General features: G+C 38.6%; 1 protein-coding gene across 2 annotated transcripts in view; it reads left to right on the top strand.

Moving 5' to 3' along the window:
* The window catches only part of ddx31 (DEAD (Asp-Glu-Ala-Asp) box polypeptide 31), an 82,790-nt gene extending 60,966 nt beyond the window's left edge, over window positions 1-21,824 (top strand). Inside the window, exons 19-21 of one of the 2 annotated variants that reach the window (XR_005943835.1) lie at window positions 3,234-3,417; window positions 18,042-18,192; window positions 20,227-20,357. Coding sequence is in view for 1 of the 2 variants with exons in the window: in XM_041193984.1 (XP_041049918.1) it covers window positions 3,234-3,417; window positions 20,227-20,377 (335 nt within the window). In the remaining variant the exon portion in view is untranslated. Of the gene's footprint in view, window positions 1-3,233; window positions 3,418-18,041; window positions 18,193-20,226 lie in introns of both variants that reach the window. The other variant, XM_041193984.1, reaches the window with a different exon arrangement.
* Window positions 21,825-24,550: the final 2,726 nt, after the last annotated feature.

Genomic DNA, 24,550 nt, shown 5'->3' with positions numbered 1-24,550 from the left:
TGATTACTGCCAGGATATCGTGCATTGACCTGCATGATGGGCTGCCTATGGCCATACACCAGCTGGACATTGAGTGAGTGGAATCCTGTTTGATTCTGATACATGGCAGAGTTGGCATGCAACACCTGCAATGCAATGTCTGTGCAATCAATTGCTCCCTGCACAATGGGGACACCCACAATCCAAGCAAACCCTCGTCCTCATTCCACCTGTTTGTCTCTGGCAAGAGAGATTTAAATGAAGTTGGCTGTCTTTTATTAGAAAGCCTTAGTGACCTCTTTTATGCAGCAGTTCATGGCAAACTGCAAGATATTGCTTATATCTTCGGTACCAGCTGGGAAGGACTGAAACACATAAAAGCCCATCAAAACATTTACCTTTAACGCAGTGCAGTCCTTGCCCTGGTCTGAGGTTAGAGTTGTGATTGCAGCAGTTGGCAAATTTCAGTGAGGACCTCAATGAAGCGCAGACATCTCACGTTGTTTCTCCCTGAGATACATGTAGAAGAATTACTCTTTGAATACCCTGGGCAGGTACGGTTTCCTGCTAAGAGTCCTTCTCTCCATGTCTGTGAGCAACTAGTTTGTGCAGAAGCTTTGAAGTCATCAAAAAAGTACTTCCAGCATCTGCCACCCAACTCCCTATGTAGACCCTTGAGACAACGATGGGAATCAACAAAAACAAGTGGAATTGTAGCCTCTGCCATCAGCTAATCAGTACATGGTTGATCCTTTTATATAGCACTAATGGGGGAATTCTTACTGTTGCTCAACACATATTCAGCTCTGCGATCTTATGAGAGAGCGTTGCATGCTGATTGAAGTCATGCTCTGCCTGCTCTCCATACCGTGGTGGGCATTCACTGCACGAGTGCTAATGGCTGCACCAAGATAACATTGAGTGCAATTCACATGACAGCTGTGTGCATGTGAGCAACAATTGCCATTTTAGAACTCTTAAGGCACTTTTAGTGCCTAAAAAAAATGAGCACTACCAAGTCCGATATCTTGCACTTTATTCTTATCCATTGGTAGTACTCAGTTTCATGTATGTTTTTTGTTTATTTTGAGTAAACCATTTTTTAAAAAAAGACTAGCAATGTTTGATGTTCCCTTGCTTATAGTTTCTAATATTTATTAATCTACAATTTATGAAGTTTCTGTCTTGTAAAAGCCATGCATCAAATACTCTGGGAGGAGTTGAGCACTGCAAAGAGTTAAAGTACTTGCATCGTTGGATTCAGAGTGAGTAGACTGTGAATCCTTCTCATTGATCCTTAACTGCAGGCAATGCCAAAAGGAGACAGTTGAAGATGGAAGTAACTTGCTCTTTATTTTTTTGGTGCAAAGAAATGTCCTGCCCACTTTTTATTTTCTTTGTGTTTTTCTGGCTTTTAAATCAGTTTCCTTGTTCAGTAAGTTCTCTTGTGGAATGACACACCAACCTAATTAGTAAATAATATAGCTCCTTTGGTGTTGCAAACTGGTCAAGACCAAATAAAAATTTCAGGTAAAGCAGGTTTAAGACCAGAGGATATTTGGACCAGGGCATGCAGATAGAATTCAGTTCCTATTTTAAAGTCATAGAATTTAAAATAGCAATATAAAGAAATAATTTATGTCCAGATTTTAAATTCAGACTGTGTAATTGCACCTTCCTGCTGGTGGTGATGCTGCAGATTTTAAATATATTGGCCCAGATTTTGCAGTCAGCGGTGAATTAATGGCACCAGCCGTTCATTACACTTTATATTTGTCCAGACTTTCTATGGGGTTTTGCACTGGAACTTGCTGTGCTTTGAGAGGTATTTTGACATAGCGCCTCTTTGGGGGTCTGGGAGCTATGTGAACCGGGCAAGCAACTGTGCACTTCCTTAACCCATCAGATTGAAATATTCTTAGAGGTGTACAGAGTCTGGACCAGGAAGTGTCATTTAGAATAGTTATTGAAGGAATGAGACTCCACACGCAGACTTTAATTTTCAGTGCTAGGGTGGTTATTCGCTGTAATTAAAACAGTGTGTGTCGGTTAGCTCATTTGACTAGATGGCTAGTATGCAGTGCAGAATAACAGCAACAGAGTAGGTTCAATTCCCATACCAACTCTGGTGGTTCTTGGGGCCTGCCTTCTCGTCTTGCCCCAAACTGACATCGTGGCATGAGCCTTAAGCAGCCCTCTGGCAGTAAGGATACTACATGGAGAGAGAGAGAGAATTAAGACTTAACACAATGTTACAAATATATCTATAGTTGAATGGACGAGCCAAACTTTTTCTGACAAGTTTAGCCTGTATCCATCACGCGAGTACAGCAGTTTCCTACTATTTCACGTGTTTCAATGGCACATCATTCTGAGATACCAGTATAACGCAGCTTCTGCAGGAGCAAGGCAACATAGTCAACGGCTGCTTAATTTCTACATTTACTGGGACTATGTTCGGTCACCAGCAGTTACTGTCCAATTTACATTTTAATAATGATAGCTGATAGCCTCACTGTTATTTTTACTGCAGAATGAGGGCAATGATAAATGTACCTTCTAACTGAGAGTGGAGGGGCTGTCCTTCTAATTGCCATTCCACCCCAGTGACATGACCATTGGCTTTCGAATAATTTAGATGTACATTGCAATCCTTAAAACAGCATCAGATTTGAATGTTCTCCAACAAAAAAGTGCGAGTTTATGTCCTACTCCTTGACTAATCCAATACGTTGATAATTTTGGTGTTAGTAATGTGACTGTACCAAACTTCATTACTAAAGATTAACCTGGTCTGATGTCACAAATACCAATTCAGCACACCAGATTTGTATTTGTAATCAAGCATTAGGATTACTATTCATGATACATCAGTAGCAGAGCATGTTATCACAGACTCACTAAACTTAGTGTCTGCAATACTGTAGCAGACCACAACTTAGTTCATTTTTCCACTTTATGTGAAGGAGGTGCTTCAAAAATTCGTTAGTAACAACTTGCTTCATAATTTTCACACATTGCAATTTTTAGAAGATAATTTTAGATCCCTTGGAACTACTCTGTGCAATACTTTAAAATCATTATTAAGTTGGCACAACTTTTTTTTTCTATCACAAACAGAAGTGTAGAATAGTAACATAAAAACTTCCGACTCCCTTAAAACGCATGTCAATGGTGTATTTTATTTTCATTTTCCATGTATAATTGCTACCAGAATGTGGTTAATTCCTATTCGTATTTTTAAAATTTTTCAGCATTGCAGTCATTCATTCGCGCATATGCCACATATCCAACAAACCTAAAGCATTTCTTCCATGTGAAGGCACTTCATCTTGGACACATTGCCAAGAGCTTTGGGCTCCGAGATGCCCCACAGAACCTAAGTACCACAATAATGACCTATCAACAGAAGAAGAATTTCAAACCAAGGGTAAAAAGGTGAGGGCCATGACTCTGAATTTTTTTTTAATTGTTAAGTAACTAATTAAAATATCAAAGCTTGTGTATTTATGTCTATATGTAATATATATGTCTGTATCTATATGTGTGTACATGTTATGCATTTTGTGGTTTTCTAGTTACCTGTAAGGGCCAGAGCTTACAATAAGACTGTGATTACAGCAGCTGATTTGTTATTTCTGACCTCAATTTCAATGCTAGAAACAAAAATGAAGTAGAGCTCCCAACAAAATTATGAATGTTGCATTGTTATCTTTCTTGCATTATCTGTACTATTCAAATAAGATTGTGTTACCTTTATGTGACGATTAACAAATATACACTGAAACCTTAGGTTAGTTGTTCTGGAACTTTACAATGTTTACACAACAGTGCATTTGTAAATGTTGCTTGTCTGGTGCTTTCAGAAGTCTAAATTGATGGCAAGGAGTCTATTTTTGTTCCATGTACTATATTGTAATGTTACATGCTTCAGGATCAAAGGAGTGTTGTCTCTTGGGGCTTCTGTTCCTCTGCTGCCATAATTTTGGCAGAAACCTCAGTTGTACAAATGGAGTTTCTTCCAAACTACTGCCAAACTTACAATGGCAGAACAGGAGAAATTGCTGGCAAGTTGTTTTGTTACTGAATGAAGTACATACAGGCTACTTCCCTTTCCCTAGGTGTTGCTAACCTGATGCTAGGTGAAGTGCTTAATACCATCTTCCATGTTATGTCCAGCCACCTCCACACTGTAAGAATGTGTTATGGCACTTGTTAGCATGGTCTTGTTGTACAGGGACTCTGAATGCTTGGTATTTTTCCAGTTTTCGTCAGAATGAGTGTGTGCTCCAGCTAACATATATACTTTATGCACAAGATTATGCCAGACATAGTGATGGATCTACTAGTTAGCTGTTGCTGTGACACTGTTGTTTTTCTGCATGCAATTTGGATTTTCATTCCATTGAGGATATACTCTACAGATCCATTCTAAATTTGCTTTATAAGTTGTTTCTACTTTTCAGCGGTCGTTGTTAAGTGTATATCAATTGGGTATTAATTGTATTCAGGTGGTAACTATTAACTGGGGACTCACCTTATGCTCATATAAATTGGAGCAGGCTGAAAGAAGGTTGATGATTGGAGATGCACAGTATTCAGCATGTGTCATGTGTAAATAGAAGCTTCTGAGTGTACAAAGAGTAGGCTGCAGTGTTCTTTCCTTCACTGCCTGGCTATCTGATTCTAACAGTAAACACTGAACAAATATATGTATTATTGCCTTAATCTTCCAAAAGGAAGAACTCATAATTCATAAGTGTCAAGAACTGGGTAGCACAGTGGGTTGGCGTGGTGTTCTTTCACCTCCTGGATTACTTCGGTTCAAGTTCAGTCTAGACCTACATGATCAAAATCTTCTTTCTCTGTTCTGACTGGGCATGACTCCACAGCAGAAAAACTGTCCACATTTTGACTCAAGCCAGCACTACATTGGCATATGCTCAGAGAAACCACAGGGAATCATACTGGAGCAGTGGGGGACATTTCAAGATGGCTCGGGTTAAAGCATGGAGTGTATGGAGTTTTAGTTTACATCTGTCCAGATTATTGGTGATGCCCTGTGCCCAAAATAAAAGTATTTAATTTCCTCAGAACAAGCATCCCTCATCTTGAATGATAAAAATCACCAAAACCATAACAAACTCACAAGTCAGAACTGCAATGATATCTTGTGATGAGTAAGTTATTCTATTCACTATATTAATTGTAATCTATTTATGCAGGAACAGGATGGAAACAAATATGTTGTACATTTTTTTCAACTGAGTTTTTTGCAATTGATAATGCAAACACTGGTGATTCTCCTGATGATACTATTACAATTTGCGTCCTTTCCTGGCTCTCTCTCCATGCTCAAAGCCACAAAGCTGTTAATTGCCAAAGATAGACCAATGTCTGCTACAAGCCAAAACTGTTAAACCTCATACTTGGAGTGTACCACAGTATCAACAATGACTCTCTTACCAAGTGATTTTGCATTGGAAGATGTGAGAGCCACCTGTCATTCACTGTTAATTGACAAAAAAATAGTACTGATAGACCCTACCATGCAATTTAAAACTACAAACCAAATTCACTAGAGGACTTTAATTTATGTAATAACAAGATACAGCAGATAAACTGCAACACGGTTTTTAACATACGGCGATACTTGACACCGTTTCCTTGAAATCAAAATAAAGTATAGCCCACTTCACATTCTCAGAATGTGCCAAAGTTATTCATAGCCAATGGATTACATTTGAATGTAGTACTGTTATGATGGCAATCTGTGCACAACAATATCCTGCAAACAGTAAGTGGCATAGATAGCCAGCCAAACTATTTTGATCATCTTGACTGAAGGATAAACAGGAACTAGGAGAATTACCTACTTCAGATAGCACCATGGGATCTTTTGCCTTCACCTGAACATTTAATGTCCCATATAAAGGATGGCACTTTCACCAATGCAGCTTTCCCTCAGTGTAGTATTGCAGTGAAATATCATCCGAGACCATATACTGAAGTCTTGGCCAGGGCTTTAAACTCTCAACCTTTTAACTGAGCGGTGAGTACTATTATTGAGTTAAGCTCACACAAAAGAACAGACTTTCAAAAATCCCTAAAAACCTTTTTTATTTTTTGCTGAGTATTTTATCCAAATTTTGAGTGAAAGTAGAGTTTTGCATCACCACCATACTGTAGAATTACAATTGAGCTAAGTGAATTCAAGAACTTAGGAGAGCTAGCAACAAAAATACATCTCCAAGGAGCATATCACACCTCAGATCAAAGAAGATCTTTCATACTGGGCGAGGACTTCTGAAGAAAGCCCAAGCTGTTTCTGAACAGGCTGGTGATGAATACTAATTATTTCTATCACCTGAGGAGGAGTGAGAAGAGAAAAGCATCTTCCTCTCTATCTGATCTGTTTACTGGCTCAAGCCTAAAACAAAGCCTACTGGAAACTTTGACTACGATTACTGCCTCTTCAGTGGCTACGAAAATCACATGCAATTGGCCCCTGTCTGTTGTTAGACAATATTATGCATTGGATTTCCAGCAAGACCACCAACTATATCTCCATTTTAAAATCCAGTGCATTAGCCTCCCTAAAATTCATATTGAGAAGGTATAAATATAAAAATATTTTATAACACTAATTGGTCTTGTTGCACATGAATCAAAATCAAGTTTTACCCTTCAGATAAAGCAGAGTTGAGAAGTGTACATAATTAGACCAAAGCACACAGTCCATATTTTACAAGTCATACATTCTATCCTTATTTTTCTTAATATTTACATTTTATATTAGTTGATTACACATGGGTCATCAAGACATAATTCATTTTCCTGTATTTAAGTCATACTTTCTATCCTTATTTAGGAAGCTGAGAGGTAAAGTTGACCAGAGCATAGAAATGACTTTGCAGTGCAGGCTGTGAAGCTCAGAGGCACAATATTTAGTTGCTACAGCCCCACGATTGGTGGGAGAATGTATTACAGCACACCATCTTTACATGGACAGTTTTAACTGTGCACATGGGAATTTATGATGGAAATAAATTAACAAACTGTGACAAAACATGACAACTGGAACTAAGAATTTGCGGACAAGAAATGCATGCAATGTGGTTTTTAATATATTTTGGATAGATTTCCTGAAACTGTGATGTATTGACATTTGTAAAGTATTAGTAATCTTAAAGCCAGATAAATAGCACATTGATGAATAATTTTCCTTGAGGTTTGCTTCTTTTATTTCTGCCTCACTTTCATGCTGTTTGGGCTTTAGACTACAGATTGAGGCGTGGCAGGACAGGGAAGGACAGGGCTATACATTCAATTCTCCACAGCTTACATCTGCACCAGTGTGAATGCTGATTTCTTTGTTTTCGTTGTTACTAGAATGCCTTACGATGATTTTAAAAAGTCAATCAATCCAAGCATTTAGCATATTTTATTGCAGAGCAAATGTATGAGAAAGGGAAATTTTAATCTTGTCTCTATACATGAGCAACAGACAGTTTTGAAACGCATGGGCAGGGAATGAAAACACCCAGGTCTTGGGAACGGGATAAACACTCATTATAAAAAAAGCTCTTGGCACAAAAGCAAAGGCTAAAAAGATTATAAGCTGTGTTAGCACCCAAAAATGAGGCCCCAGCTAAATCTACAAAATCGATATTCAGACTTGCATATTACATAAGCACAGATGGTTTCCATTAACTTCAGAATTTTGACTGATGTCAGAAAACAACACAAATGCAGGATGACCAGCTCCCATCTTGCAGATCCTCCGTTTATCTGCATTGCTCCTGATTCTCAAGAATGGAAATCTGTCATCTGTTAACTCCTGCCACATCCAAACCGTTAACACACAGCCACTCAGGAAATGCCAACGTTAGCGAATTTTTTAGTGGTTACTGTTTCAACAAAAGGTTTTTGGAATAAAGCTTGTAGCAATGAAGCAAAACTGAAAGATATAAGCTGGGTGAAAGCCTTCAGAAAAACATGCATTCTATGTATTACATATCATGTATTATGTAAGCACAGACCAAGGTTGTATTATAGTATAAGAATAGAACCAGGTCCCCTTTAAGGAGGAGTGTTGTCAGGAGGAATGTAACCATGCAGACGGCCTGGGCGACAGAAGCTGCTCATTCCAGGACCTCAGTGTTGTTTTCTGAAATAAGAGACTGTTCTTAGAGCCTGTGGCCTGTGAACCAGGCTGTATTTTTTTGGGGGGGGGTGGTGTGGTCCTTGGGGAAGTGAAAAATTTTCCCCACTGTCTTGGGAGAGAAATAGCAAAACATTTGGTGGGGGGGGGGGGCAGTTGAATTTGATTTTGTCAGTCTGTCAATAGAAAAAGAATAGTTCTATTTCCTTGCTGTGCCACTGTACCTTTACACAGCATGAACTTTGGAAGTGCTTCAGTACTGCAACAAATAACTTTATCTTTTTTTAATTGAATTGTGAGTATCATCCATAATGGCAGGAAATTTTGATATATCAAACTTTCTGCCTGCTTTGGACATCTTATACAATAAGAGAGAATTAAGATCTTTATCTTTCCAAATGTTTTCCCATCTTTGGATAAAACCCTTCATTTTTGTTTATCTGCACCTTATAACTGGACAGAGCAGTACAGAAATAAGTGCCCTTATAAAACTGAGCAGGGGAAGCGCTTTTAGCAAAAAATCAAAACCATTATGTACAAAGAGTAGTCCCAATTGCTCTTCAATGATGCTCATCAAAAGGATTAATGTTAATTAAAAGGTCTATTTTTGAAAGGTATTTTTATGAAAGGTCTGTTTACTGACAATAACTTCCTTTTATGTAATGCCTGTAATAATGTGTCAGATCACAGCTTGTGATGCAGCTAATAGAATAGACAACGATTTAAATTTGACCCGATTCAAAACACTCACTTGTCTCCCTCTGTGTGTCAGGGGATTGCTTGGGGGAAACTGGTGCAGTAAACAGCTGTTACCTAGTACAATAAGCAAAAAGAGGTTTGTGTAAACTGAGCACCTGTTAGCTAAGGATGCTCCTGTCAGCTGGCAAGTTGGGCCACTTTCTTTTGAGTGAAACCTAACATTGTCATTTGGTTCTGTTGGGTTCCCTGGCAAAGAAGACACACTAGGGTCATTCTACTTTTGTTAAACAGTCTAAGTTTGAGTTATAATTAGTTATTTTCCTGTATTGCTTAGCTGTTGATAACTGTTGCTTGAAAACAGACTCTTAACCCACTGTCCACTAATTGGAAAATTCACTTTTCTTCTACCCTTTTATACTTAACATTTCACAGGGCTCCATTATGAGCACAGTGTGTAGACGAGAATGTCTGATGATGGTGAGCAGTCTGTGCGGATTGACCTGTTGATTTATGCTTGTCTTCGAGTTAGAAGTTTAAATAAAAGTGATCTTCATCTTATAAGTATCAAAAACAGTATGGGAACTGATAATTTATTCTTGCAACATTTTTTCCACCTGTTTTGAAGGTGTTGACATGCTGGGATTATAGATTTCATAGGTGACAGGAACCCACCAGTATCAGACTCGCCTGATCTACTTTTATGTGGACAGAATTATTTATTCCTCTGATTGCGGCATCTTGTGCATCTCACCTCTCTCACCACCTCATCTCACCACTGGTGGCCATGCTTTCAATCGTCTGGGAGTAACACTCTGGAATTCCTTCCCTAAGCCCAACTGTGTCCCCACTTCCCAATCCTGCTTTGACATTCCTTAAAGCCCACCTCTTTGACCAAGCTTTTTCTCTCACCTCCTAATACCTCTCCTGCAAAGCACCTTGTGACTTCTCTCTACATTAAAATCCGTATATAACTATCTATCGATTGTTGATTTATTGTTGTCAACAAGCTAATGTAAAGAGAACATCAGAGAAAAATAAAAATACCTGGAAAAACTCAGCAGGTCTGACAGCATCTGCGGAGACGGATACAGTTAACATTTTGAGTCCGAATGACAGTTCATCAGAACTAAGGAAAAATAGAAAAGAGGTGAAATATAAGCTGGTTTAAGGGGGGTGGGACAGGTAGGGCTGGATAGAGGGCCAGTGATAGGTGGAGATTGCCAAAAGATGTCATAGACAAAAGGACAAAAAGGTGTTGCCGGTGGTGATATTAGCTAAGAAATGTGCTAATGGGGACATTGAGGGTAGAAAGCAGGGCGAGCAAGGGACAGATAGCCCTAGTGGGGGTGGGAGGGGGATAGAAATAGGCTAAAAGGTAAAGATAAAACAATGATGGAAATACATTTAAAAATAATGGAAATTGGTGGGAAAAGAAAAATATTTATAAATTATTGGCAAAAGGGGAATCGGAAAGGGGGTGGAAATGGAGGAGAGAGTTCATGGTCTAAAGTTGTTGAACTCAATATTCAACCTGGAAGGCTGTAAAGTACCTAGTCGGGCTATCTATCCTTTACAAAAACAGAATTGCCTGGAAAAACTCAGCAGGTCTGGCAGCATCGGTGGAGAAGAAAAGAGTTGACGTTTCGAGTCCTCATGACCCTTCAGCAGAAGTTTTTTTTATCTATCTTTTGCTTGTTCTGCTTTCTACCCTTAATGTCCCCATTAACACATTCCTTAGCTAATATCACCATCGTCAACCCCTCTTTGTCCTTTTGTCTATGACATCTTTTGGCAATCCCACCTATCACTGGCCCTCTATCCAACTCTACCTGTCCCAACCACCACCCCCCCCCACACACACACACACACACACACACACACACCCCTCCCCCCCGACCCTTAAACCAGCTTATATTTCACCTCTTCAATTTTCCTTGCTTCTGATGAAGAGTCATTCAGAATCAAAATGTTAACTGTATCCCTCTCTGCAGATGCTGTCAGACCTGCTGAGTTTTTCCAGCTATTTTTGTTTTTGTTCTAGATTTCCAGCATCTGCAGTATTTTGCTTTTATCAGAGAAAATTATCTGAAGATTGAATTTACTTTAAACCCAGGGGAATTGCCTTTGGAGCTGAACAGAACTGTCAGAGGCACTAAAAACCTGAAGGCTGGGCAAGTAGATATTTTGTGGATGTGATATAAAAGGAACCAACTGGACAGTGGAATGCTATATAAACATTCTTGTTTAATTCTTTTGAATTTCTTTGTCTATTTCTGTCACCTTGTAAAAACAGTGAAGAAATAACAGAGGATAGATAAAAGAAATGCAGTAGAAGTGCTTTGCATCGATTTCCAAAAGGCATTTGGCAAAAGAATCGCATAAGAGACTTGCAGTAATGATGGAATTATGCGGAGTGTGGCCATATCAAAGAGTTGGCACAAACACGAGCTGAATGGCCTCTTTCTGTGTCATGTTATATTCTATGCAGAGATGGATTTTGGAGGGTGGAAGATGAAGAATAAAGACAAAGGGAAGTTTCTTGGATGGGAGACATGAATAATGTTCCACGTGGGTCTGTGTTGGACAGAATATTGTTTGCTATAAACATAAATTAACTAGACTTGGGAATTGAGGGAACAGTATGATTATGTACATTCTGGGGATATGGCAGATCATGATGAGAGCTACAGCAGAAGACCATATCTTAGCAAGATGGGCAGTAAGGTAGCAGGTACAATTCAATGTAGATAAATGTGAAATAATAGATTTTGGGAGTAAGAATATGGGAATACGGTAATCTTAAATGATAAGGATTTAAATGACATAATGGAGTAGAGGGACTTGGCTGCGCAGGTTATCAAAGATAGCAGTAAAGTATTTGAGACCATGGAATAGGCTTGGAGAATCCTTTTTTAAAAAACCAGAGGCATAGAATATAAAAAGACCTGTTCTAGATACCCTACTATGTAATATAAAAAATAATTGAGAAGAGGCAGAGTGTATCTATTCAGATATTACCAAGGATAGGAGGAAGTTATAAAGAGAGGCTTAAGAACTTAGGGGCTTTTAATTGGCGTTGAGAAAGCTGTCAAGACTAGAAGGTTCTGATCAAATAAATAGTGATAGTTTCCATTGTTCACTGACACAGTAAAAGGGAGTTATTAATTCTTTGTTGAAACCTTAAATTAAGGCGAGATAAGAGAAAATTTGTTTTCACAAAGGATGGTAAGAATGCAGAATTCTCAGTCACAAATTGTTGCTGAAGCAATGTCCATTAGTACTTCAAAAGATAATTATCTTTTTGCTAAATAAGAATATTAAAAGGAATGTGAACCAAGCAGGAGACTCTGATTAAATGAGAAACTCAACAGTGCGAACTTGATGGGCTGAATCACATCTTTCTGTTCTATAGCTTGTATGAGAGGATATGTGACTTTCCCAATGCATTTGTGAACCAGCTGCTCGACATCTTTTTTCTTAAGCTTATTTGCTTATCGATAAGTTTCTGTCCTTCACTTTGCCACAATACCACATAACGTTATAAATATCAGACACTAAGGAGTGGATTCTTTAGAATCAAGCAACTGGTCTTGAGCTGCACTCCCATGTTATAACATTTTCAGTTTAATATCTACCTAATGGTCTTTGTTACGTTTAATGTTCAACTATCTGGTAACATGAGCAGTGAAGTGACTGCCACCCAGCATTGAGGTAACAAACAGTTTATAATTTCAGCATTGTATAGCCCTTAAGTCTCTTAACCTCCACTTGGGGCATTTCATAATTCTTGATTTGCCTGCTACAGTACAAATTGCCTCAGTTGAATTGCACCTCCTGCTGGCTGATATAGAGCAGTGTTTAAATGATTATGCAGATTGCATAAGTCAGAGAAGAGCTCATGGTGAATGACCTGCAAGACAGAGAAATCAGCAATCAAAAATAGATGGCGAGAACAAACCAAATGTGGCTTAGGGTAGTTGCTCGCAGTCTAAGCGACTAACTGGCTCCCATTCAGCTGATCAGATTGTATTTAGCGCCTCATGCTGCTGTCTGTTTGTGAATGGTGCACCCTCTGTTGCAGGGATCCCTGAGGGGTTATTCTATAATCCTTACAACAGAAACAGTGGGGAATCTTTCTCTCATGTAGCTGCCATTCTTTGAGTTTTGTGTCTGTTTGTGCTTTGACTGTTGGCAGCAGTTTAGGGGCCTAGATTTATTGACAGCATATCAAGACAACTTACTTTGCTTTCTGTAAATACAAAGAAAACTTCTAGTATCTGCTGTATAAAATCTCTTTTGCTAGGAAATTTGTACAAAGAAAGCATTCTGTCTGTGGCCAGCTTAATACAGGCCCTCAGCATTTGTGTTGCACACAATAAAAAGAGTTCCTTTCCATTCAGCAAAAAATTAAACCAACTTCAACTACAAGCAGCTACTAAATAATTCACAATTATTAGGATTCTACCTTACATTGTATAATGCATCATTCCTTTATATCTCATGTATTTTGGGCAAAGTGTTCTTTTTTGTTTTAAAATTGCAATTCACACCGAACTCACCATAACTGCACCTCCAGAGTTCAAATCTGAATCGGAGATGGATTTTGTTTTGACTGCATTGGATAAGTTGTAGCAGTTTTTTTGCCTCGACCTTTTGACGAAAGAGTGCCCAGCGCCACTGGGGAAACATGCCTCTCATCTGTCCATCATAAAAGCAGTATTGATGACAGCCATGGCAGACACGGCAGCTCATACTATCCAGTTATCCCATAATCCCATTTGAACATTAAAGCGTGGAAGAGTGAGGCAGCAGTTGTATTTTGCTTTGGTAATGGTCTGCTACTTTTTGTTTTACAAGAATGAGGGATCCATAGATTCTGAGAAAGTTCTGCAATCCCAATTGGCTTTTCATTTTTCTCATATTAAGGCACTGTATGTGTTGTTCACAAATAAGACAATATTTTCCTAAGTTACAAACAAGTCCTGTTGTTAACCATAGGAAGGAATTAGAATTTTCAGCAATTTAGCAGATTTTAGCATTGTGCCCTTAGAAATTTGATATGGCAACTTTTTTTTTTAAACGAAGTGTGCAGTATTCATACTCAGTCTTTCACTGTCACTTGTACATATATTTATAGAATGATTATGTTACTGACACTTGGTGATGGTGGTTTAAAAAAAAGATACAATACCCTAGAAAGTTGTTTGGCTGTTGCGATTCCTGGTGCATTCAGGGTAACTCCTGATTCTCATTCTCAGTTAAGGAAGCAACCTTTAGATAATTCTGATTATGGGCATTGATGTTTCTTTTGTATTCTGATCACAAGGATTTGGCATCCATTAAGTACTTCTTAAAGGTAAGAATTGGCAAAATTGAGAGAATTTTATTTTAATCCAGAGACTTGGGCAAAGGTCCAAGACCCATGGGCAGGACACCATCAGAGCAAGAGGAATAGGAGAAGAAATGAGATTAATCAATAAATGGTGAAGCAACATGATAAGGTTTGGTTTTAAAAGCTTTTAGACTGTGGGAGGAAAGTGAGACTGAGGAAGATGAGGACTTCCAGTTTTGCAACAATGTGGTAACACTGTGAATGAAATTCTGCTGTGCTGCATTTGTAACATGTCGGTTAAAGGATCTGTAAACAGCAAATAGAAGAATTTCATACAAACATGTAACCAAACTATTAAAGTCCACTGTAAGAAGTAGTCTGACAGTATCTTTCTATCCACTTGAACCATTAAATTGCTTGTAGGTACATGTTACATCACTGATACTGTGTTTACTTAAATAACTTACCATGAAAGTAAATAAGCAATTAACAAACAAACTAATACTATTGGGTTGATTGCAATGATGGCAACAAATTATCTAAATGCAGATTCACCAATCTTAGAAGGTGACATCACCTTGATTCACTAATTGTCTTTTAACTCATTTGCAGCCATCCACTAATGTGTCTGTAATGCTGAGGAGAAAGCGCTGACGGGGACCAGACTTCCCTAGAGAAACCACTGGGGACAAGAGGCTCGACTCTGCTGCTTGACCCTTACCGGCAGATGGCCATCAGGAATCAAATACCCATGTGCTGGGAGATAGGGAGAGGATTTAGCAGAGTGATTATTCAGAGATGAATAGAGTGATTAGCTGATAAAGAGCATGTGAGACAGGGTTGGGGGCTTTGATCCTCAGTAATAATGCACTGACTGTCGTTAGTGCAGTAGGATGCTCCGTGACGAGGGACAGCAGTGTATCACAGGATTACACAGTTTGCTGTTGGCTTTAACCCTTTGAGGACTGGTAACTATTTCTGTTCTGAGCAAAATTTCTAACCAGATTAATGCGGAATATTCCGTTGTGCTTGGTGTCTTGTCGTTGCTCTCTCAAGTATGGCTTTGGAAAAAGGATTTTGCAGACAAAGAATCCACTGGGGAGAGAGCTCATCAACCATACACTGAAACATTTTGCTTCTATGAAATGTCAATGAATCCCCTCCCATGAGTGAACTGTGTAGACCTTTCTTGTGAGTGAAAGAACAATTCGAATGTGCTATTATATGGTATGAATCTGCTCTGGGCATTGTCAGCTTGGTATTAATGTGTTTGGATAGCACTTTGCTTAGATCGTGTTTGAATTATAAAGATATGAGGTAGCGTTATTTGCTTTCCAGTTGTGTTTGTCCATCTACTGTGAGTAGGTGTGAGGTGTAAAATGGTGTGGTCCTCTGCAGAATGGAAAAACACAGGCCATTCACTTGTCAAATTACTGATCATCGTGCCTGTATTTCCTGTGCTTTTGGGAAGATAGCTGATGCATTTTGAGATGAGGAGAGGAGGAGTGGAATCTGGGAACAAGCCCTCTTGGTGGACTTGAGCACTTCCTAGTGCCTAGTTGCAGTATAGCATTGTTAGGATTTAAGTACATCACCTATGTGCCTGCTCAGCAAGAGATGACCAATCAAAAAGTGTGAGGAAAATACATCATATCTTGAAATGGGAGTGTCTGGACACACATTGATGTAAAATTGTGAAGTGCTAAAGTGTTGACCTGGTTGTCCAAATACCTCTAGACCTTGATTAGCTGATAAATTAGAGGCTATTTTCAGAGAGTCAGTGGGGAATTGTTTTTCAGTATGGTTCCCACTTTCAGATTGGGATCTTGAACCACAATGTAAAAATTAGGGTTTGGGATCAGGTTGCGGGGAAGGAAAGTATGTACAATAATTATTGTTATCCTGTTTTTTAAAAAATGTTCAGTGTACCTCAGTAGATTGCCTGCATTTACTGACCTATGTCAGAGGTCTAAAGTCCACACAGGGGGATTTCCAGCATCTCGATAGTGGCACAAAGTAATATGTGATTTTATTATTTCTGCTTGGTTCCCCGTACTGCTCCCTGTAACATTTTTATAAGAGTTATCAGATTATAATTCAGGTTGTGTTCTATTTACTTACTCCATTCCTCTTGCCTCTCCCTGTCACATCATGATAAATGTGGACAGTCTAAGTCCATATTAATTCATATTACATGCTAAGACCTCCATTTTGTAGTGTATTTTCGAAATGAAACTGGAACTCAATTTTCATGAGAGTTGTGTACGTTTTAACCCTTCCATTGACCAACTGCAGTGAAAAATGTTCTTGTGCCATTTACCCTGTCAAAATGAAACAGTATCTGAGTTGACCTTTATTTTACCAACTACTAATGCATCGGACCCTATGCCATTACCATGAACTGTCATCTACCGTTGTAAAGTTTGGCCAGCATAAGAGTTTTGATAGAGCGGGAGCCAACTGAATGAAGAGGTACAGCAGGTCTAGAGAGAGTTGTGTTAGGGTTTTATAATCATTACGATTTTATAACTCTGCAAAAATTCTTGCTGAGTTGATTTTGTTCCTATGCATTTCACTCACAGAAGGTCAGCTGTAAATGCAATTTTGATTGAAAAACAAACAATTAAGTGCAAACTGAAAGTTAGGTTAATGCTGCTCCTGAGCTTGTTGTTCAAACCTAGATTTATGCTGTTAGAGGGCATAAAAAAAATCTCAGAACAGGAGAAGCTGTTGGGCCTTTCCTTTTTTAGTAGATTGTCCTCATGTAATACCTTCTTGTAGATCCTGAAAACTTTTGCTCCCTTCCCTGACTCAGCTTCACAAATTGCAGCAGCCTTAATGGCAGAAAATAAAATCCTTAAAGCTTCTAATTAATATTAAGGCAGTGGGCAGGTTAATGTTGAAGACTAGCGGTTTCCTCTGGAGTATCTATGCCACAATTCTTAAATGAATCATCAGTGAAGAGGGCAGAATTGCCCAAGGTTGCCCTTAAGACACTATTCAAAGGCATCCCCTGGGAGGTCCAGAAATCGTTGGAGTTGATTGCCCTTGGTGAATAGTTTAACTACATGAAGCTGTATTGGGGAAGGGGGAAAACATGAGTTACATAGTATGTTAATCATTGTCTTCATGCACTGAGAGTTTTTTCCTCTAGAGGCTGCGTTTTGTTTTGCTTTAGATTAGGGAGTATGTTATCATTACAAGCTGTCTGGAATGTTTTTACAGTTAATGGGGACTCTTTACAGAGTTTCATCTCCTAATATCCTTTTATTATCATGCAACCAGTTGAGTAATGAGACTGATGGAGTGTTGGGGAGAGTCGTCTTCCTTCCACCAATTAATGACAATTAATAGCCAACTGTCCTCCTGTGTATCTGATGCAACAAAAAATACTGGTCAACTTGTTCATCTATGACTGTCTAATTGAACAAATGGGTCCTCAGTCAGTCCCTCTATGGCTTGCCTAGCAACGAGTAGCATTGAAGTGGAGAGTGGCTACACCCACTACCACATTCCCTATTTAATTTTATTTCTGCTACTCTACCTGGAGACTCATAATTCCCATTGGCTAAAACCTTTTCAGGTTTTACTGGAAACCTGATGGCAATCCACAAGACCCTCAAAATCGTGGAAGTGAGACAAATTCAGAATTGCCTATCGTAGACTGCCAGTGATTGTATTAAAAATCTCTCTAATATAGAACTTGAATAAGGTGTATAATTTGTTACCCACTTAAAGATTTTCTCCTCTCCCCTGCTTGGCTGTAGTGCAGTGCTTATGGCCAGGTTATCACAGAAGTCCATAGCCTAATTATAGGTATGTGTGCATGAATTTGATGAGGCCTGTTTGTGCTCTTCACTGTTGCAGCCTGCAATTACTGACCTGAACCTTTCTAATAAGGTGATTAAACAACCAATCATTAACCCGCCTGTCATCTGGACTGTTTCTCAATATACAAGATGAACAACACAGGCCTGTAAGAGAACTCTCACTTAAACCACATCAAGATACATATTAGGTATATTTTCATGTTTTGTTTAAAATGAAAAAGTACACAAGATGCATTCAAGTGCTGTTGTCTTGTATATTTCTATCACCCCTGCATGAGATGCTGTATGAAAGTGACTTTGTCAGGTTTTCTGTGTAAATTATTTGCATACTAGTTAAAAAGAAACAGAAGGTGGTAGTATGCGTGACCACCTAAGCCCAATCAAATGGGCAGTGGTACACCGTACCAGGGATTCCCTTAGCTGTTAGAATTGACTGGGGCAGAGAGTCCATGGTTCCTACACAGGCTGCTGCTGAAATGCTGTGTTTTGTGCAACACTTTATCTCATTGCATGCAGAGTGAACTTGTCTGTAGGAGTATACATCCTGTGCAGTGATAATAAGGGTCTGTTGACAGTGGTGTTACATTCAGGGGAAAAGAAAATTTCTGGAGTGTGACTGAGGTGTACAGGTGTCAATTAGTGCACGGACTCGACAAGAGTAGGAATGTGAGAAAGTCCTGATTAAGAGCTGTACATTTTTTAGAGTATTGTGTAAATTTTTAAGATGTAATAAAGCTGGTTAACAATTTTACTTCCGTTTCAAGATACAACACAGCATCCTATAGGAGACAATCACTGTGGATAGAGGATGTTTTAGTTATGGGTTGTGTTCTCCAGCTGCTTAAACTGGATGTTTGTCCCTGTAGGGTCCTTTTCCATATCTGACAAATGTTTCAATATTTCAGTAATACCCAATGTTGGATGTCCCCTAATGTTGTTCTCTGGAACACAGTATGGAGGGGTCAGCACTAAAGGAATCCCATCTCTTTGAATGTGTAAAAAAAGGATTTTTCCTCTGATGATTCGCTGAGATGGGTCAGAGAGCTAAGCCCTTCCGACATCATTCTTTCCCTCTGGCTGATCAGGGTAACTATTGATCAAGTACTCGCCTTTTATTTGTCAGCTCAGTAGCCAGAATGTTTAAGGGAATGTGGAATCCTTGCTGTGTAACAAAGTGTTCCTGCACAATTGCAGCTGATTTGCTTTAGTGGGCATTTCTCTTTGGGCATAGAAAACGCAAGTTGATATTGTGAATCTTATCAGTTTAAAAAGTATAAAAATATGGCAGCTAGAAATATACAAGAGCAACAAATCTGTTCTGAAACGGTGATTTCCAGTTATACTCTTTATAACATATTAAACTAGATTGGGTGTTGCTTGGATCACAAACAGTCCCTTTGAAATACATAGTATGTAACATTTCACACACAACTACTTTCCTATAATAAAATTAAAAAAACAGTAGGTACTGTACAAGACAAATGATTCACAGGAGACAATTCATATCCCCTACAATGCATATAACCCATGGTGCATCTGCATTTCAAGGAATCATCACCAAATAGAAAATAAACTTTTTTCTTTAAAAGTTCCAGACTGGAGTGCCTATTACATTGCGTTCTCTCTCATTCAGTCTCTATTATGCCCCTTGTTTCCAAAGCTTGTACTGCTTTCTCGTTTTTTTTTTGAAAAAAAGATCTCCCAAATGTATTTAAGATAGATAAATAATGGATGCAAGTGAGTTCTTGTGTTCCACACTAAACTTTTTTAATTTGAAAATTCTGCCCAGAAATTTGTTCCACCAATATTCACGTCTCCTTTTATGAGCTAAATATAGAATTGCAGAATTTTCTTTTTCTAATCTTTTAAGGTGGTTATTGATAAATATTTAATGCAGGAACAGGACTGGAGCTCTGGGTACATTTATGGTATGTTGATATACATGTCTGCATTACAACAATTTTATAGCATAAATATTTGCTGCTGTATTTTTGCACCAGATGTAGAATTTATGCATATCAACATTGTATAATATTGGGATAGTTTGAATTGATGCTACTGTAGAGAGCTCTGGGCATGGAGAGAATCTCCATATAATCCAGATTTGTTTATATAATGCTGCACAGAAATAGCCTTATGTCTTTAGTATTTTAGTGTCTAAGCTCACTCATGACACTTGTACTAAACAATTGCTCCTTTCAATTTTTGTCTTCCTTTCTCAGGTCTGGCTTGGGTGGACATCTGTTTACTAGGAGCCAGGTGGCTTCAATGCTACGGTCTGAATATTCACATGGATTTAGAGCAAATTTTTTTAAGGTAAAGAAACAGCGAAAACCCTTAAGAAGTCGCAGACCACAGTCAGAAAACATCTGAAGCGAGCAACAAACATCCAGGGACACATCATCAAACGTGGTGCTATTAACCCAGGTCAAGTGACGTCAAAATGAAGTGAACAGCACTGAATTGGGTCAAGCAAATTCCAGAATCATCACTGTCCTGAATCTCAGTCCAGAACCAAAGGGCAGAGAAAACTGCCTGGCAGTGTCTGTTGGAATTATTTGTTTTAGGAGATTTTTAAAAGTTGCTTTAACTTATTTGCATGGAGGTGAAGAAAATGGACTTGAATTAAATGGATTTCAATTAAATTCACGTATGATGCTTTATAGCTCTTGGAGCAAGGACATTTCCAGTCCCCTCCCAAATCGGATATAAACCCAGATCCTGAAGACATAACATTAGTATTCCATCATTTTGAAGTATTCTGCTTCCTGCACCTGAGAAAAAAAGATCTAACTGCTAGGGGTACAAACCCAGACACCAAAACTAAGAGGAGCAATGTTCTACATCCCCACAAACAGTTCTAAATCAGACAAGGAAGATTGATGTTCAGAAAAGTGGAACATAATCACAGGTGCAATTTTCTGAGTACTGCAGCTGTAGTAAAGAATAACAAAATTCACCATGTCCACTTGCTAATGAATAGGTGACTAATCCAGGAAGCTAACAAGCTGAATAATCAGATCACAAGGTCTTGGGTGTATCAAATCTGATGTATGCTTTGCATAGTTTTGATTTCCTGCACGTTCCAGAACACTCATGTTGTAGGTCACTGCCTTGTAGTACGAGGGCTTGCATTGAACATCAGATGATGACTTACACCCAAGGTTTGGACTGTATTAGTTCCCTACTTGCAAGCCCAGCCGTACAATATGTTTCACCTACATCTGAATACACCTCAGGAAGTCTGACGACACCTTTGACAATACTTATAAACCAGCCTAAAGACCTACCGTAACCTAGAATACTATCAATTATGTTAACTAATTGTGGTCTGAATTCAAAATGAGCAGAAAGACTATATGAAAGGATGGGATTGAAATTTATTTAAAATTAAAGGAATAAACATTAATTTTAAAATAGGAATTTCATGGAATTTTGATATCAAAAGACTTTCATGTTTAATGCAATGCCATAACTTGATAGTTTTATTAAAACCAAAATGTCTTTAATTGAAGCAAATATTATCAGCAACTAAGACAGTTTAATAAGAAATAAATTGGAAATATTTTCAGCTGTTTCAGTTGTTGACCAGTTTTGAACCTTAGTTTTTCAAAGTTCTGTCCTTTTATGACCTTTTAATAGTGATTTTAGTTTTTCTTGGAAGATTTTCAAACTCATCTGGACTGTCTGGCTGGGCTGGTGTTCAGTCATTTCTAAGTTGTATACATTATATATTTTTGAAAGCTGTTAGTATAGTTTTGTAACTCAAAACAAAAAAAAAAATCTTCAGATTTTAATTATAGGTTAGTTATAAACCTCATCTACTGGAGAGTTTTGTTTTTATTCTTTGAGATGGGGTTTGATAGGTTATAAATTTATTTTTAAAAACTTTGTTGTGCCCTTATTTGATTTCATTATTAAGCAATGAGATTAGATGAAACCTCTCATCATCCCCTGGGTTTAAGTCAATCCTTGCAGAATCCTCTCGTTTTGTTGTGCTGCTTTTTTGTTCTATGAGTCTCAGAGAGACTCTGTCCGTCACTTCATTAACCCTGAGTCGGTTAGAATCCTGTCCAAGGCCAGAGGGATTTGCCAAACCCTTTCACATGCTAACAAGCACAGATAAACAGCGGATTTTCTCCAAATAAATATTTTTTTAAAAAAAAAACTTCTTGATTTAATCAGCTGCTGTGCACTTAGCCATATCTCTCTCCTACGCACTCTGGCAACTTTTTTTTCTCATAGCCCTTGGAGAGCTGCAAGAATCTTTCTGCACCAATGTAAACACACCAATATATTTTATTTTATTTCTGTTCAGAGAATACATTAAGCGCTGCATGCAGCTCAGATCTTTCACATTAGAAAGGGAGCATTTTTATTTTGAATTGTAGATGATTGAATGTGGATTCTGAAGGTTTCAAAAGATATGAAAGGGCCAAACTAAACTGCCCTCGTTTCTCAAATCTTTTTATTGTATTTTCTTTCAAGTTATCCTGTGTTTTCTTTTTCCTAATCATTCCATTTGAGACCAGTTTTATTCATCAGCGCATCAAAGTCAGCATCAGTGCACTCAAATCAGCACTGAGATGTGACTTTGTTGGGAAGAACTGTTACAGAAATTTAAAAAGGGAACAGGTACATTTTGTTCCATCTAACTCGCCCAAGGGTTGGGGTCTGGAAAGTACCAAATAACAGAAATAAGTCCCAACTAAGAATTAGTTGGTGCTTTTCCACAAGTTTGAAACGACTGGATCCCTCTTCTACACAATGAAAGGTGGTGTATGGTGAAGCCTCTAGCATTGAGAATGGACTGGGATTCATTACAAGGCACTGAAGGAGTTGAGATATTGTCCAAAGCTGGATCATGTTCTCAGTGCCATCTTAATACATAGACAGGCTCTGTCCTTGAATCATATTGTAGCCTGTGTTATTTCCAATTAATGGGTGGTGGGGGATATTCCCATCTCTTGTATTTTTCTGGATACTAATGGTGAGTATTATTGGTTGGCTGCGAGTTGCGTGACTTGAATCAAGCATACTAGATGCGAACTGCTATGATGCTAGGTTACATTTATATGCTTGTTTCCGAGGAGTAGCATGCCTGTTATACATTGTGCACAGAGCACTGGCAACAAAAGAACCTGAGCCAGGTTGTGGCAGGGGGGAGTCAAACCACCAGAACAACTTAACCATGCACCAGAGCCTGAATAACTGCCATCTTCCAGAACACAGGCGGATATTTATCTTTACGCTTCTACGTTTGTGTTTTTACTATTAATGAACTTTCCGATTTGAGGTACCCCGCTACCCCCACTATTAGCTCCTCTCTGTTAATTACTGACACTCAGACTAGATATGGTGTGACTTTGTATTGTATGGTTCAAAGTGGGGGTGGTAGTTTACAACATTGCTCCAATTTAGTGAATGGAAAAATGTGTGATTGGATATTTACTAGGAGAATATTGATCTTTTGCGGGGCTCAATACCGTACAGTCGGACAGCATTAATCCAAACACCGCGAGTGATGGCATTTCCTATTGCAAGATGAATCCTCCTTATTGGTGTAGCCTGTTATCAGATTGAGTAACTTATTTTGTAGACTTTGAGGGTTGACCTGTGCCTTCAGGCCCTTCAGCCAAGGACAAGTGACATTGGGAGTGTGACTGGTCCGATGACTGATGGGAACGAAATGTCGTTCCATTGTTTAAAAAAAAACATACTTAAAACTAGCATTGGAAGTTGGGGGAAAAAGTCGCTCTTTCAAGTTGCGCTCCAATATTTAAATAACATTTCTCTGTCCTCACTTCGACCCCCTCCGTTTCCTTTATCAGTAGACCAGATTCTGAGTCCCACGTTGCTAGTCTGAGCTGTATTCGATGCTGACACGTTCGGATTAGTGGCTGTCTATTGTACTTGTGGCTCTACCTATTAATGATGTTTATATAATTTCATTATTCATGATAAGGTGATCAAACCACCGAACTAGAAAATGCTAATCATCACAATACCATTTGTTTTAAGGAAAAACAAGTGCATTTAAAGTACCCCTGGTCAATTTTAATGTTTGGTGATTTTTTTTTCTCAATGCCCGTTAAAGAGATGAATCAGTAATTCTGATCACATCACCTTATGCTAGTGTTTCGGACCTATAGCAAGGGAGAGGTTGTTTTTCATATTCTAAATAAGGCGAGTCATTTCTTTCAATCAGTTTCCAAATTGACAGTAGTGGCAATTTTGAAATTTCCATTTTGTAAAACCCCCATTTTAACGAAGGCATCTAGGGCCTGAAATCATGCAGTGGGTTATTTGTGGACGAATATTAACCGTGTTTGTCTGAAATTCCTCTCTCTCTCTCTCGTTTTAGCGGGGTGGGAGGGCCGAACCATTTATTATAAACAAGCAAAGATGGCGGGGATAGAGATTTCGGACCAGCCAGATAGTATCCAATGGTATCATTTCAAGGCACTGATGTAATCCAAATCACATGAATCCAAACTGAATATCATCCAGTGCCTTCACTTTGTGGCTCAGCTGGGCCGCACAGTA

Source organism: Carcharodon carcharias, chromosome 8, assembly GCF_017639515.1.
Source record: "Carcharodon carcharias isolate sCarCar2 chromosome 8, sCarCar2.pri, whole genome shotgun sequence".
Classification (NCBI taxonomy): domain Eukaryota; kingdom Metazoa; phylum Chordata; class Chondrichthyes; order Lamniformes; family Lamnidae; genus Carcharodon; species Carcharodon carcharias.
Note: the sequence above shows the minus strand (reverse complement) of the source record. Positions and strands in the feature narration are given on the sequence as shown.